This window comes from Rhinatrema bivittatum, chromosome 1 (assembly GCF_901001135.1).
Source record: "Rhinatrema bivittatum chromosome 1, aRhiBiv1.1, whole genome shotgun sequence".
NCBI classification, from domain to species: domain Eukaryota; kingdom Metazoa; phylum Chordata; class Amphibia; order Gymnophiona; family Rhinatrematidae; genus Rhinatrema; species Rhinatrema bivittatum.
The window spans coordinates 125592401-125608582 of NC_042615.1; the positions used below are offsets into that span (position 1 = coordinate 125592401).

The 16182-nt window shown below is 46.1% G+C and overlaps 1 protein-coding gene across 1 annotated transcript in view; it reads right to left on the reverse strand.

Annotated features, from left to right (window-relative positions):
• The window catches only part of PCM1 (pericentriolar material 1), a 1078029-nt gene that overhangs the window by 579269 nt on the left and 482578 nt on the right, over nucleotides 1–16182 (reverse strand). The window contains 1 exon segment of the mRNA XM_029604912.1: nucleotides 9018–9205. Within this exon segment, the coding sequence (XP_029460772.1) occupies nucleotides 9018–9205 (188 nt within the window).

The following is a 16182-nucleotide window of genomic DNA, read 5'->3' on the forward strand; positions in this document are numbered from 1 at the left end:
CCAGACTACATGGGGGTAGTCCCCCTCCGCACTAGGTTCTACCGGATCCTGATCGTGTCGCCCGTATCTACGTCTGGATGGACCTCACCCTGATCTGCAGCAGTGTCCCTCGGGCGCGGAGTGGAGCCATTCCCCTGCTGGTCGACTGCACCCGCTAGAACCTCCCAAGCCAAAGTTGCCTGGGACAGACGACTGTCAGTTCGCAGATGGGAACGCTTGGAAACTCCCACACTCCCATCCTGTGCTCTGCGCTTCATGAGCTTCCAAGTCAGAAATGCTTCATGCATGATGAGCAGCACAAATTCGGGTGGAAATCCCCCCGGTATCATCTCGTCACTGCTAGAATCAGTGTTCGTGTCTCTTGATTCCTCTGGTCTCGGAGTCCACGCAGTGGGGGACAGCGGGGGAGGGTCATCCTGGGAGACCTTTTCCACAGGGTGCGCAGTGGGGGTAGGGCTCCTTCCTTTAGATCAGGCCACCGAGCCTGGCCTGCGTGCAGACTTTTTAGGTTTGGTCCTCTTGTCTGAGGCCCCATCCCCATCCAGTACACAGTGACAGGGGGTCTAAATAAACTGACCATCCCCCGCAAGCCTTACAGGGTTCCAGAGGGGTTTCTGCCATGTTCCTCCTGCAAAAAAGGGATTATAACTCCCCCCCCCCCCAGAAGAAAACAGGTGTTGCCACCCAGCCCTGGTGACTCCCACCAAAAACGCCGCGAAAATCAGCCCCAGGAATGCTGGGGAGACCCGTGGGACGTCAAAAAAGAAAAAACAAAATGGCTGCCACTGTAAAAATAGCTCTGGAGCAGGTGGTAAAAATGAGGCAGGGAGCCTAAAAACGTCCTCCGACCTTACCAGGGCTGAAACACTCTCCCCCCTCCTCTTCAGGGATCTGCCTGGCTCTGCACCACCGGGCAGACTGAAATACCCCGGGAGCCACGTGAACAGGGAAAGCAAAATTGCTTACCTTGTAATAGGTGTTATCCCAGGACAGCAGGATGTAGTCCTCACATATGGGTGACATCATCAGATGGACCCTGATACGGAAAACTTCTGTCAGTTTCTAGAAACTTTTGACTGGCACACTGAGCATGCCCAGCATGCCATGATATTCTCAGCCACGGGGTCTCACACTTCAGTCTCATTTGTAGCAGTAAGCGGGAGCGAAAAAAATAAAATAAAACGTATCTGACCCAACTCCGCAGGGTGGCGGGTGGGTTTCGTGAGGACTACATCCTGCTGTCCTGGGATAACACCTATTACAAGGTAAGCAATTTTGCTTTATCCCAGGACAAGCAGGATGATATTCCTCACATATGGGTGATTAGCAAGCTACAGGCTGAGTCATTTTGTAGTGAAACAACAGCATACAATTTTTTAACAAGCACAACAACTAGTGTACTGTTGGAAAAAAATGAGGCAGCCTGAAATCACAGAAGAATGGATGTAGAAGGAGTTGGTACTATACTGGAAATAAGTTCTTTAAGACAGATTTGTCCAAAGGCTGAATTCTTGTCATCCTTCCTTGTCCAAACAGTAATGTGCTGCAAAGGTGTGAAGTGAACTCCAAGTTGCAGCTTTACAGATATCAGCAATAGGCATAGAACGGTAGTGTGCTACTGATGTAAACAATAGCCCTTACTGACAGGTCGATCCAGTAAAGTGTGCTCCGTCGGAGCGCACTGTCACCCTGCTCTGGACGCGTGTTTTCCCTTACCCCTTATTCAGTAAGGGGAGGAAAACACGCGGCCCACCCGCGGCACCTAATAGCGCCCTCAACATGCAAATGCATGTTGATGGCCCTATTAGGTATTCCCGAGCGATCCAGTAAGTAAAATGTGCAGCCAAGCCGCACATTTTACTCTAAGAAATTAGCGCCGCCCAAAGGTCGGCGCTAATTTCTTCCGGCGCCAGGGAAGTGCACAGAAAAGCAGTAAAAACTGCTTTTCTGTGCACCCTCCGACTTAATATCATAGCGATATTAAGTCGGAGGTCCCCAAAAGTAAAAAAAAAAAAAAAAAAAAAAAAAAATTTGAATTCGGCCCGCGGCTGTCGGGCCGAAAACCGGACGCTCAATTTTGCCGGCGTCCGGTTTCCGAGCCCGTGGCTGTCAGCGGGCTCGAGAACCGACGCCGGCAAAATTGAGCGTCGGCTGTCAAACCCGCTGACAGCCGCCGCTCCAGGCCAAAAGGAGGCGCTAGGGACGCGCTAGTGTCCCTAGCGCCTCCTTTTCCTCATTTGCACCGCGTCGCCTAATTTAAATACTGGATCGCGCGCACCGGCGAGGGGCCGGTGCGCGCGCCGGGAGAGCGGGCGTTAGTCCGCTCTCCCACGGACTTTACTGGATAGGGCTGTATGTGCGCTTTTACTTGCCCCTGGAGAGGAATGCCTGCTTTTTTATAGCAGAATTCGAAACAGTCTGCTAGCCAGTTGGAGAGAGTTTGTTAGCTCACTGCAACTCCTGGTTTATTTTTGTCAAAAGAAACAAAAAGAGTTGGGTGGATTTTCTATAGACTGCCATGCGGTTCAGGTAAAAAGCTAGCGCACGTCTACAATCTAAGGTGTGCAAAACTCAATCGCCCTGGTGAGAGTGTGACATTGGAAAGAAAGTAGACAAGACTATGGATTGATTGAGATGAAAATCCATTACCACTTTTGGTAGGAATTTGCGGTGAGTGCGAAGGACTACCCGGTTATGTAAGAACTTTGTGTAGGGTGAGTATGTGACAAGAGCTTGTAACTCAATGACCCTCCTAGCAGATGTAATGGCTACTAGGAAAAAAAAACTTTCCATGAAAGAAATTTTTCATCACAGGAATGCAGAGGCTCAAACGGGGATCGCATGAGTCTCGTTAGTACTAAATTTAGGTCCCATTCAGTAGCCGGTGGTCAAATGGGAGGCTTAAGGTGGAGTAAGCCTCTCATAAATCGACTTACTAGGAGTTGCACTATTATTGATGCATCCCCTATTCCTTTGTGGTATGCTGCTGTGGCACTTAGGTGTACCCTTACCGAAGATGTCTGTAGACCAGAATCCGAAAGGTGGCACAGGTAATCCAATAAAGAAGGAGTGGGGCAAGAAAAGGGGTCAAAACCATTTTGCGTGCACCACTTGGTAAATCTTGTCCACTTTGAGTGGTAAGATTTACATGTGGAAGGCTTTTGTGAAGCTACAATAACTTCCAAGATTTGAGTTGAAAGATTAAGTGGTTGTAGAATTAAGCTTTCAACATCCAAGCTGTCAGGGCGAGAGTTAGCAGGTTGGGGTGACGCAACTTGCCCTGATTCTGAGTTATGAGAGTGGGCGCTGTGCCCAGGCGAATCTGTTCTCTGATCGAGAGGTCGAGGCGCATGGGAAACCATACTTGTCGAGGTCAGTACAGGGCTATGAGGATCATTGTTCCTCTGTCCTGTTGTAGCATCACGAGAGTTTGGATATGAGCGGGATCGGAGGATACGCATATAGGAGACCTGTGTTCCAGGGGGGCAAGCAAAGACGTCCCTGGGGAACGTTGGTTGACATCCGTGGAGGGAGCAGAATCTTTCCACTTTGTGATTCAGTTTGGACGCAAAGAGGTCTATGGTTGGGTGACCCCAGCGCTGAAAAATTCTGCTCGCTACATCTAGTTCCAGAGACCATTCGTGGGGATGGAAACGTCGACTGAGATAGTCTGCTAGAACGTTCTGTATGCCTGGTAGATAAGTGCTCGGAGACGCATGGAGTGCTTGAGAACCCAGGCCCAAATCTATACTGCTTCTTGACAGAGGAGTTAAGAGCCTGTGCTTCTCCGTTTATGTACCACATTGCTACTGTGTTGTCTGTCTGTATCAACACAGTCTTGTTCGAGAGGCAGTATTTGAAGGCATACAGTGCATAACACATTGCTCGAAGCTCTAAGAAGTTTATCTGACACTTCATTTCGAGCGTAGCCAACGTACCTTGCATTTGAAGGTCGTTGACGTGTGCCCCCCATCTCAGATTAAAGGCTTCTGTAGTCAAGATGACTTGTGGAGCTGATTGCTGGAATGGGAAACCAGCTTTCAAGGCAGCTTGATTTGTCCACCAGTGGAGCGAAAGGCATAATTGGTGGGTGATTTGAACTGTGTACGACAGTGGCTGGAAAGCTTGGAACCATTGAGATTTCAAAGTCCATTGAGTTCTTCGCATGGCTAATTTCACCATAGGGTAACATATACTGTAGAGGCCATGTGTCCCAGTAGCATTAGAAGTTGATGGGCAGAGGCGAACTGGCAGTGTATTATTGAATTTGCCAAGCGTTGTTGGCACAGTCATTTGGAAGAAAAGCTTTTGCCAGTGTGGTGTCAAGGTCTGCTCCGATGAACGTGAGGAGCTGAGATGGCTCGATGTGGGATTTTTTGATAGTTGATTAGAAATCCCAGGGAGTGTAATAGTCTTATTGTGCTTTGTAAGGCAGACAGAGCTCCCTGTCTGGATGGACTTCTGATTAGCCAATCGTCTAGGTACGGAAAAACATGGATGCTGTTTTTTCGTAGATGTGCAGCAGCAACTGCCATGCATTTGGTGAATACTCAAGGAGCCGAGGCAAGGCCGAATGGTAGGGCTCTATACTGGTAATGATGATTTCCCACAACAAATCGTAGGTACTTGCGATGTTGTGTGGAAATGGGTACGTGTGTATAAGTGCCTTGAAGATCTAGAAAAAAGAGCCAATCTCCCCATTGAAGCAAAGGAAGGATGGTTCCTAGAGATACCATCCAAATTTTTTCTTTTTGAAGAAATGTATTGAGATTGCAGAGGTCTAAGATAGGACGAAGGCCGCCTGTTTTCTTTGCAATTAGGAAATAGCGGGAATAGAACTCTTTGCTTTGTTGAGACCAGGGAACTCGTTCGATAGCCCTGGTAGTCAGCAGAGTAGAGAGTTCTACTTGAAGTTGAGATTTGATGACAATGTTTGTCCAAAGAGTGATGGGTGGTGAATGCGGGCGTATTGTGTTTAATTTGAAAAAGTATCCCCAATTCAGAATGGCTAAAACCCATTGATCTTTGGTGATGAGACTCCATTGGTGTTTGAAATGGTGGAGTTGACCTCCTACTGGTAAGTGGGGTATAGGGTTGGTGGAGAGGCTTCTGTTCTCTTGATGTATTTCAAAAACCAGCTGCTGGACCAGTTTGTGGAGGTGGATGGGTTTTTGCCTGCTTTGGTTGGCGTGTACGTCTTCTTTGCGGTGGACGATATGAACACGCTGAAGTAGAAAGACCGCCTGGTATCTCTTCTGTTAGCTTTTCGGATGGAGGAAGGCTGATCAGATGGTAACTTGGAGAGCTGATGGAGTGTCTCATGAGTTGTGAGACAGCATCCTGAATTTTTTCTCCGAAGAGATGATCTCCAGTACATGGGAGATCTGCCAGTCTCTCTTGGACTTCTAATCTGAGATCAGAGGCCTTGAGCCAAGCCCATCTTCGTACATTGATAAACGGGCGGATGTCTCAAATGAGTCATAAGCTGCCTGTACCTCGTGTTTGCCAGATTCAAGGCATTTGGCAATAAGAGTATTTAGTGCCTGTTGTTGAGAAAGGTTATCAGCAATATCTTGAACTTGTTTCCACAAGTTTCTTTGATATTGCATCATGTAAAGCTGGTATGCCGCAATTCTAGATACCAGCATGGATCCTTGAAAAACCTTTTTTCCTAAGCCATCTAAGAACTTCTGTTCTTTTCCTGGAGGGGTAGAAGAGAGTGGTTTTTGTTTTCTGGCTTTTTTTGAGCCGATTCAACGACCACTGAGTGATGTGGCAATTGCGGTTTTTGGAAACCTGGGGTATGTTGTACCAGGTATGTTGCGTCTGTTCTTCTGTTTACAGTCGGTACAGAGCAAGGATGTTCCCATAATCGATGCTGAAGTTCCAGAAGCACTTCATGAATGGGTATTACCATCACCTCTTTTGGTGCATCACAAATTGCAACATTTCAAGAGTCTTGTGTCTTGTAACCTCTTCGGTAAGCAATTCAAAAGGAATTGTATCTGCCATTTCCTTTATGAAATTTGCAAATGACAAATCCTCAGGAGGGGACTTTCTCCTCCCTTCTGGTGGAGAGGGCTCTGACTGGAAATCATTTGTATCAGTGTCAATGTCTACATCCTCCCAAGGACTGTATTGAGGTTGATAATGTGCCTCAGAAGGATCTGGTTTATGTTTTTGAAGGTGATGTTTTGTTTTAGAAGCAGACTTCGATGGTTGAGATGGAATCTGCTTTGGTATCAGAGGAGGCAGTAAAGGCATCGATGGGGAATCGACAGGTCTCGATGGCAATCGATGGCCAGCGTTGCCCAATGGACCGGGTCACGATGGGTCCGGAAATGGCATCGAAGGTAATGTCGGTGCCCGGAAGTGTTGAAGGCCCGATGGCCCCGTGACGGAATCAGAGTCTCTCCCGTCTTCCTCCGATGAGCCTGGGATTGGAATCGAAGGAATCATCGGTGGATGTTTTCGCATTGATGGTGTCGATGGCCGCATCGGGGATGCTGTCGGCGTTATCGGTGTCGGTGCAGGAAAAGCTCCAATTAATGCATCGATTTTATTCAGTAGGGGGTTGAAAAATCGACAGTTCTGGTGCCAATGCCGATGTCGGTATTGGTACCGGTGCTGGCATGGAAGGAGGCTGAAATTTTTGGAACGCCTCGACAATTGCTTGCTGGACCATGGAAGTCACTTCTTCCCTGGAGACTGGGTCCACTGTCACAGGAGAAGGTAAGACTGGCGCTACTGGCTCTTCCACGACTGAGCGTGGGGGCACAGTCCCTAACACCGATCCAGGTGGAGAGTGCCTTGGTATCTCGGGTACAGAGGGTCATGGTGGCTCTAGTACCCGGACACGTTTCGGCATCAGCTCAATGTCCTTCGGTGCAGATGTGGATGTCGTTCCCTCTGATGGATCGGAGACGGAACGGCGTCAATGGCGTCTTTTTTCACGATGCTCTCTAGTAGATGTCAATGAAGACGCTATGGAAGATCCTGATGGGGTCGGTGATGGACGGTCATCGGCCCCTCGATGTTTTTCAACAGATGGTGATCATTTCTTCCGTGACGATGTCAAAGATGATGATGGCATTAGCTTTTTAAACAGCTCCTCCATTTTATCCAACCGGGCACGCCTGCCCTTCGGTGTCGTCTGAACGCAATTTGTATATGCCTGATCCCAGGCATAAAATGCAAACGTTGTGCGGGTCGGTTATTGACATAGTTCGGTTACAATTTGGGCATTTTTTGAATCCGGAGGCCATGTTGAAAATCATCCGGGTAATGGTCGATGGCCTGCAGGTACCTGCAGGTACCGAATGAAGGTGACAGGAGTCGACCGAAAAAATGATTCAAAAAGTACTCACCGATTACTATGTCGAAGGGAGACCCAAGTGATAAGTTTTTTGATTGAAAAGTTATATTTTCCTTGAGGAAAAAGTGAGGGAAATTTTCACAGAGCTTCTATTACGCGAGGCTTACAGCACCGCGGAAAAAAAAGAGACTGAAGGGAGACCCCTGTGGTTGAGAATATCATGGCATGATGGGCATACTTAGTGGGCTCAGTGTGCTAGTCAAAAGTTTCTAGAAACTTTGATAGAAGTTTTCCGTATCAGAGCTCCATCTGATGATGTACCCATATGTGCTTGGAGTTGGGGTTTTGGTTTTGGGTTTTTTTTTTTTGGGTTTTTTTTTTACACAAAAACTAACATTTAGTAACCGAAGAAAATAAAGCCTAAGCTAAGAATAGAAAACAATCCCCAAAGGGGCTACTTCCCTGTACCGCAGACACTGAGGAAGAGCCTTCGGGTCGTTGAGGGAGCCAGTCCCCTGACTATCAGGGGACCCGGAACCACATGGGCTAGCACCACCAGGGGTAACTAACTCTAGCTAAGGGATGGCCCAGACACTGAACCTAGCACCTCAGGGAGCAAGAAAAATCAGTCTCACACAGAGCTGCAATTATACACGACCACCATCTACTGGAGTCAGAGAAATACTAATGAGAAGCAGGTGGCACACTTGGGATACCAGTGCCTCTAAGCTTTGCTCTCTGATTCCATCTGCAGGTGGGAGTGCATAACGCACTGGTCTAGACTGATCTGGGTATGTACAGGAAAGGGGGTAGACTCAGGAGTAATCTTAGGAAATGTTTCTTTAGAGAGAGAGTAGTAGATGCATGGAACAACCTCCCAGTGGAGGTGGTTGAAACAAATACACTATCTGAATTCATGAAAGCATGGATAAATACAAGGGATCTCAGAGGCAGTGATAGAAATTTTAAAGTTGAATTCGTTGGGTGGATAGACAGACTAGATAGCCCATACAGTATTTTTATGCCATCACCTTTCTATGTTTCTATGCTCCTGGGCATACGAGTGATGGAAAATACTCCAAGAATGACTTAATGGTTAAGATAACACTGACACCACCTTAGGCAGTAGCTTTGGATGAGTATGAAGGACTACTTTTTTATGATACCTGGTACACAAAAGATCAGTCAGTATAGCCTGCATCCCGATTCTGCAGACTAAGCATAGGGCCTGGAATATCATGTTTTTCATAGTGGTAACTTAAGTTCCATGACAAAACAGATAATTTATTAAGAGGTTTTAAATACATAAAATCCCCAATTGAACCTAACAAAAGGTCAAAAACTGGTTTCATTTCTACAGATTCAAAAAAAACATGCATTAAAAATATATGGTTTCTGATGCAATTGAATTTTAGAGAAATCTTAGAGTATTTAAAGGTAATATGCAGATTTTGTGGGGCAAAAGAATAGATTTTCCATTCCAAGTTATATAACTTCTTGGTAGAATCCTTTAACACTACAATGAAGATCTGAGATACCTCCTTTCACAGTACAAACTTGTCTCTCTCTATCCCCTCAGCAGCAAGGATATAAGGGGCAGAGGCTACTTGTTTAGGACTGCTCTGGTTCTAAGGAGCTCTCTAAACTGAGATGATCTATCATTTCCATAAGAAGGTGTCAGAATTATCCCATCACAACATACCTGGTGTCAAAGATGAAAAACTGGCAAACCCAGGCATATTAAATAAACTCATAGGCTGAGTAGGAAAACTGAAAGGACACACTGTGGGTGAGGGTGGTGGAACATTGTTGCCCTTCTCCTTTCTCTGTGGCTTTCCCTGATGTTCCTCCTGTTGTTGGTGTGCAAGGTCATTTAACATCTGTTTCAATCTGGGAAAAGAAAATTAAAGTTTATTAATTTTAATTCATTTACAAGTTACTTTGCAAATATAGAAGGCAATAATGGACCTCCCCATTGTCTGCAACCTCAATTTCAAAGGTAACGTCTTGCAGTTTCCTTCTGAAAATTCTGCTTGCTCATATAACAAAAATAAAGTACCTGCAGAGAGATTAAAATTCAATTCCCTTGCGTACTTTAATTCCCCTAACCTGATCCCACCTACTTTTTGTTTAGATTAAATAAATGTAAACTGGGAACAGCATACACACACACACTTATCTGAAAATTTGGGGAATGGGGAGGAGACAATCAAAATATATATTTTTTTTAATGTGGATTTACCTGCATAAAAATATTTGATTGCTGCTCCCATATTGCTTATCACAAGTAGAGCAAACAAATAATTATATAAAACCTCTGAGGAAAACATGCACAAAATATATGAAAAAGCCTCAAATTAGACTATTACATAAATGCATTATTCGTTTAATAAAGCCGCTCTCAGGGAAATATGTTTTATTGTTTTGTTTTTTAAGTATCAACAAAATAATAAATAACTAGCCATATATGACAATCCTAAGACACAAACAATCAACCACTTAAAAGCCAGACAACTTCACATCCCTTCCTAACCCCCCTAGAATATAAGCCATACCAATCCATTTTAAACCCCAATAGTCAGCACCACCAGTTTCAACCACACCCATTATTAAAATATTACAAAAGCAAAGCAATTCCCCAAATGCTAATTAGAGGCCTGACTGAGCCCTAGACCTGCTACAAGATCACTATAATTAACCAAATACCTCACTGGATAAGCTTGCCCACAGTAACTTTCTGAAATATAAGTAATTCAATGTTACTCTGGCTTCAATCGACTATTTGTTTTCAAAATGTGGAGCAACAAACAAAATTCTGTTGCCTTGTAGTCGACAAATCTAACTTTATTCAAAGGCAGTTTTATTAACCGTGACTTCTGAGGCTCACAAAATCCAACTGAGTGAAAATCAACTTAATTTATCAGCCAAATATCCTGGCACCCACGCCTCTGTTTACCTTGAATGTCAACTAAATTTAAAAGGAGTCCTATAGCTAATAGGTAACCATTGTGATCATTCCCCCAAAAAAGGGAAATTAATTGGATTTTTTTTAAAGGTGTTAAAACATATGGACAAAGGTGAATCAATGCATAGCCAGCATAGCTCTCTGCTTCAACTGCAGGGGGGAAAGGGGGAAAGAGGAAAAGAGGATTTATATTCAGGCAACAACCAACAAGGACTGAATTACATAGTCTGGGTAAACATAATTATGGGTGTAGCTTGCTTGTTACAGCGGTTACTACCCCGAATCAATTAAGCCTGATACTTCACTTGGAATACATATCCAGCGCAACTCACTGCTTCAATGGCAGGGGGGAATAAAGAAAAGAGGAATTATATTCAGACAACAACCAACAAGGACTGAATGGCACAGGCTGGGTAAACAAATAAGCGTGAAAGTAGCTTGCTTATTGCAGCAGTTACTACCCTTAACCAATTAAGCTAGATACTTCACTTAGATGCAGCGCCAGTGCTGCTCTCTACATCAATGGCAGGGGTGGAAGGTAACTAGAACCAAAAAGTTACTAATAAGGGCCAAGAGTAACATAAGTATGAAGAAAAAAAAAGTGTGAAAGCTTGCTGGGCAGACTGGATGGGCTGTTTGGTCTTCTTCTGCCGTCATTTCTATGTTTCTATATAATGCATCTGGATTTTCAAAAGGTTGTCGACAAAGTCCCTCAGGAAAGCAGAGTTGCATACCTGTAACAGGTGTTCTCCTAGGACAGCAAGATGTTAGCCCTCACACGTGGGTGACATCATAAGATGGACGCCGGCACAGAACTCTGATCCCAAAGATTCTAGAGTTTCAGCATGTCCTACTGAGTACGTGCAGCTGTAGTCATCACCCTGCCCCCTTGGCAGAGACCCTCAGTCCATGATAAAGCTAATACATGGAGAAACCAACTCCCAGGGGAGGCATGAGGGTTTTGTGAGGATTAACATCCTACTGTCCTAGGAGAACACCTGTTACAGGCAAGCGACTCTGCTTTCTCCTAGGACAAGCAGGATGGTTCTCCTCACACATGGGTGAATGAATACCAAGCTACAGGCTGTCCAAGCATGTCCATTTCCATTGGCCCTTGATTCAGACCCAACTTGAGTAAGCCGTAGAGGCTGATCTATTAGTATACTTCTTAGATCTGCATACCACGGCTATTTTGGCCAGTCTGGAGCCACTAGAACTAAGGCTTTTTCCTCTTCTATCTTTCCTAGCATCCGCACTATTAGTGGCCAAGGTGGGAAGACATATAGTAGCCTGTTTCTTTTCCAATTCTGCAACAAGGCATCTATTGCTTTGCCCCCTAACTCTCTGCACCAACTGAAAAAGCTTTCCACCTTCCTGTTTCGCTTGGTCGCCAACAAATCTATCTGATGTGGGCCCCATCTCTGCATTATTTGTTGGTAAACCTCCTCATTATATTCCCATTCTCCAGGGTCTACTATGTTTAGACAGATAATCTGCTTGAATATTTTCCTGTCCTGCTAAAGATAGGACTGACAACTGAAGCAGATCTCTTAGTCCACATGAACAGAAAATCTGACTCCTCTGAAATGCCCCGACTGCTTTCCACCCCGTTTGTTTAGATACGCAATTGTTACATTGTCTGATAAAACTTACTACCCTCCTCAGAAGAAAGGTCTGAAAATGCATCAGTGACAATCTGATGCTTCTGGTCTCAAGCCGATTTATAGACCATTGATTCTCGCTCTGAGACCAAACATAATGCACATAATGGTTTAAGCAATGAGCTCCCCAACCTATTAGACGGACATTTGTTGTCAGAAGAACCCAATCTGTACATTCCAATGGCATTTCTTTAAGTTTAAAATATGAGTCCAACAACCTAGTGAATCTCACACCTCTGAGGACAAAGGAAGACAATGTTGCGATCCCCCCTGTTGCTGCGCTACAGGAGGTATCTTACCTTCCCTCCGGAGGCCGCTTCGAAACCAGGGCCTCGCCTGTGCACCATCCGGGACTTGCTCCAGGGCCTGGGAGGCCTAGCTGTTCCTGAGGCCTGCCTGTGGCTTGCATGGCTGTTTGGACTTCCTGGTTTCCGGCCACGCCCTTTTCCCTAGGGGCTGGCCCGCAGCTCTCCACCTTAGTTATAGGACCAGCGAGAGGCGGTCCAGGTAAACTCCTCCCAGGGAGTTACCCACTTCAGCTGTATAAAAGGACTTTCTTGTCAGTTCCTGCTTGCCTTTGGATTGAGCACTACAGTCGTCTGTACCTCTGCCTTGATCCAGGCCCTCCGTGGTCGTCTGTGCCTTGATGGCTCCCTGTCCAGTGTCTCTGCCTTGATGTCTGTTCCGGATGTTGCCATGATGTCTGTTCCTGATACCATGCCTGATCCAGTTCCCGCTATCCCCGTGTTGGTTGCCATGGGCGTGCAGGTCCGGCAGAGGGTCAGACTCCACTCCTTACTCCTTGCCTCTGTACCCGCCTGGCTCACTATGCCTGCTCGGCTCACCTCCCACGGTGTGGCTTGGGGCTCCCTAAGTCTTGCCGTGGCCCAAGGGCTCACCACCCGCTTGAGACGACCGCGCACTGCGCGCGCTCGTAACAGACAAATCTTAATCTTGTTGTTGAGATTTCCATCTCGGAGGAAGTCATGGACAGGTATAGCTAAGACTTGTTTTGGAGGATCCACGAATTGGAGGACCTCCAGTGTTTGTTGTCTAGCAACAACCTCCTCAGCTACCAGATTAAAGGGTATGGTGTCCGCCATATCCTGAACAAAGTTTGTAAAGGATAAATCCTCCGGTGGAGATTTCTTCCTTTCCTCTGGAGGGGAAGGATCAGACATAAATCCTTCAGAGGAAGTGTCTGTATGCCTGTCATCCCATGTGTCATATGGATCGTCCTGATGTGGAGACATTGGAGAAGATCCTGAAGGACCTGGCTGTGGATCATCAATAGGTATCCGTCCAGGAATTTCTTCTTGTGGCTTGGATGGTATAGCACCGACAATTTCATCAAATTTCTTCAAAAGAAGCTGGTACAGCGCAAATTCAGGATGTCCTGGAGCCCCAGGTAACATCGGCATTGATGGCATCGGGTCCGGCATCGACGATGGAATTGGCGTCGGTATCGATGGTCGCCTCTGTATTGTCTTAGGCTGTGGCGCTGGCATTGGTGCAGCACAGGCATCGGCGAAGACACCGGCATCAACATCTGTTGATCATTTAAGGCCTGGAGCACCGCTTGACTGATGAAATCCGACAATTCCTGCGTAACAGCTGGTGCAGGCATAGCAGCTGTACACGGTGGAGGTGTCGATGGCCCTTCCACAGAGCCCTGTGGCGGCTCGACAACTGGTGCGTCGTCATGAGATGAAGGCCTCTGTGTCGGAAATAGCGGTATTTCCTGGATCCTAGGCCATTTCGCGATAGATTCCTCCGGGGAGAGAAGCGCCTCTGGTATCGATGGGTGTCGGTGCCAATGGCGATGCTTCGAACGGAGTTCTGTCGCTGACTTCCTCGATGCTATCCCCCAACCCTTCCAGATGACATTTTATCAAAATTATGCGTTTGGAGACTCCGGCCGGAGACGATTGAGTCGATGTGGAAGGAGATGGCAGAAGTTGTACATGGAATAAATGCTCCATCTTTTCTTGGCGGGCCTTTCTTTCCTTCACTGTCATTTCTGCACATTTGGGTCAGGTTGTTATGTCGTGTTTTTCCCCTAAACAAAGCACAAACAAGGTGTGGGTCTGTAATGGACATTGTCCGATTACAGTTGGGACATTTTTTAAATCCCGTGGCCATTTTTACGTCGACAGCAGTCGATGAAATGAGAAGAAACGTGAGAGGAAAAATGTTTCTCGAAGAGTAAAAAAAAAAGAGACCAAGATTTACTCACCAGCTAGTGGAAAACCTGAGACCCCCCGATGTGGGAGAAAATGAATGGTGAAATCTGATTTTTAGTCAGATTTAAAACTGTGAGGAAACTCACAAAGGCTCCTGATCCGCGATGCCTACAGCAGCGCGGAAAAACGAAAACTGAAGAGAGACCCCTGAACATGCTGGGAATCCTCAGTGGCCTCACAGGGCCAGTCAAAAGTTTCTAGAAACTTTGACATAAAGTTTTCCGCAATAGGGCTCCATCAATGATGTCACCCATATGTGAGGACTAGCATCCTGCTTGTCCTGGGGATAATAAGGTAATCTGTTGAAAGGAGATGGAAATAGTTCAATGTGAGGAGTTTCCCCATTAATAAAATAACTGAACCATGATGGTATGTAGAGACCATTCATGTGATTCAAAACTAAACCAAGGATATCTGCCAATACATTGTCCTTCCCTAGAAAATAAACTACTCCAAATTAGATTTTTCTCATGACAGCCCAATTCCATGTTCTTAAAGATTTCGTGCATAGTTTTCAAGGTCCTGTGCCTCCTTGTTTATGTAAAACATTGCCACTGAATTGAACTACTGTTTGCTTCAAGCATGATTCAAGAACTTGAAGTTTAGTTTAATGAGAGCTTGAGATAGCAAATGTTGCTTACCTGTAACAGGTGTTCTCACAGGACAGCAGGATGTTGGTCCTCACATATGGGTGAGTGACATCATCAGAATGGGAGTCCAATCACGGAAAACTTCTGTCAAAATTTCCAGAACTTTGACTGGCCATACTGGGCATGCCCAGCATGGCACTAACCCTGCAGCCAGCAGGGGTCCCCCCTTATTTGAAAGCTACAGGCAGTGCCGAAAAATAAAATAACAAAACGTTACGAACCAGAAACCGCGGGGCGGCGGGCGGGTTTCGTGACGACTAACATCCTGCTGTCCTGTGAGAACACTTGTTACAGGTAAGCAACGTTTGCTTTCTCACAGGACAAGCAGGATGGTAGTCCTCACATATGGGTGAGTACAGAGTTGAGGATGTCCGAAAATGCACCAAATGTACCCAAAGGCGTGCAACAGGCAGAACAACTGGGGCGGAATTTGGTAGAGAGCATCCTGAACACCACCGGGCAGGCGGAAGGGTGTAGGTACGTTATGTTTTAAACAAGTTACGAAGGACAGATTGGCCGAAGATGGAATCCTGTCTTCCAGCTTTGTCCAAGCAATAGTGGGCTGCAAAGGTGTGGAGAGAACTCCAGGTAGCAGCCCTGCAAATGTCAGGAAGCAGCACCGATCGTAGGTGTGCTACTGAAGTCGCCATGGCCCTCACAGTGTGTGCTTTAACATGGTCTTGGAATGGAATTGCCCGCTTGCTGATAGCAGAAGGATATGCAGTCCGCCAACCAGGAGGAGAGAGTCTGCTTACCCACAGGCTTCCCTAACTTGTTAGGGTGGAAAGAGACAAGCAATTGAGTGCTTTCCCTGTGGGCAGCTGTACGGTCTAGGTAAAACGCTAGAGCCAGTTTACAGTCAAGGGTATTCAGAGCCTGTTCTCCTGGGTTGGCATGGGGCCTGGAAAAAAGGTAGGTAGTAAGATGCATTGATTAAGATGAAAATCCGAAACTACCTTAGGTAAGAATTTAGGGTGAGTGTGGAGTACCGCCCGGTCCTGCAGAAGTTTAATGTAAGGCAGATAGGTAACTAGAGCCTGCAATTCACTAACTCTGCGAGCTGAAGTGATAGCCAAAAGGAAAATCACTTTCCATGTGAGTTATCGAAGGTCACAGGAGTGAAGAGGCTCGAACGGTGGTTTCATGAGCCGACCCAAAACCAGATTAAGGTCTCAAAAAAGGGCCAGAGGACCTAGTGGAGGCTTGATATGGAGCAAGCCCTTCAAAAAGCGTGTGACATAGCGTGTACTGATATAGGGACATTCCTAACACTTATGGAAGGCGGCTACCGCACTGACATGCATTCTGATGGAAGAAGTCTTTAGACCTGACTCTGATAAATGCCAGA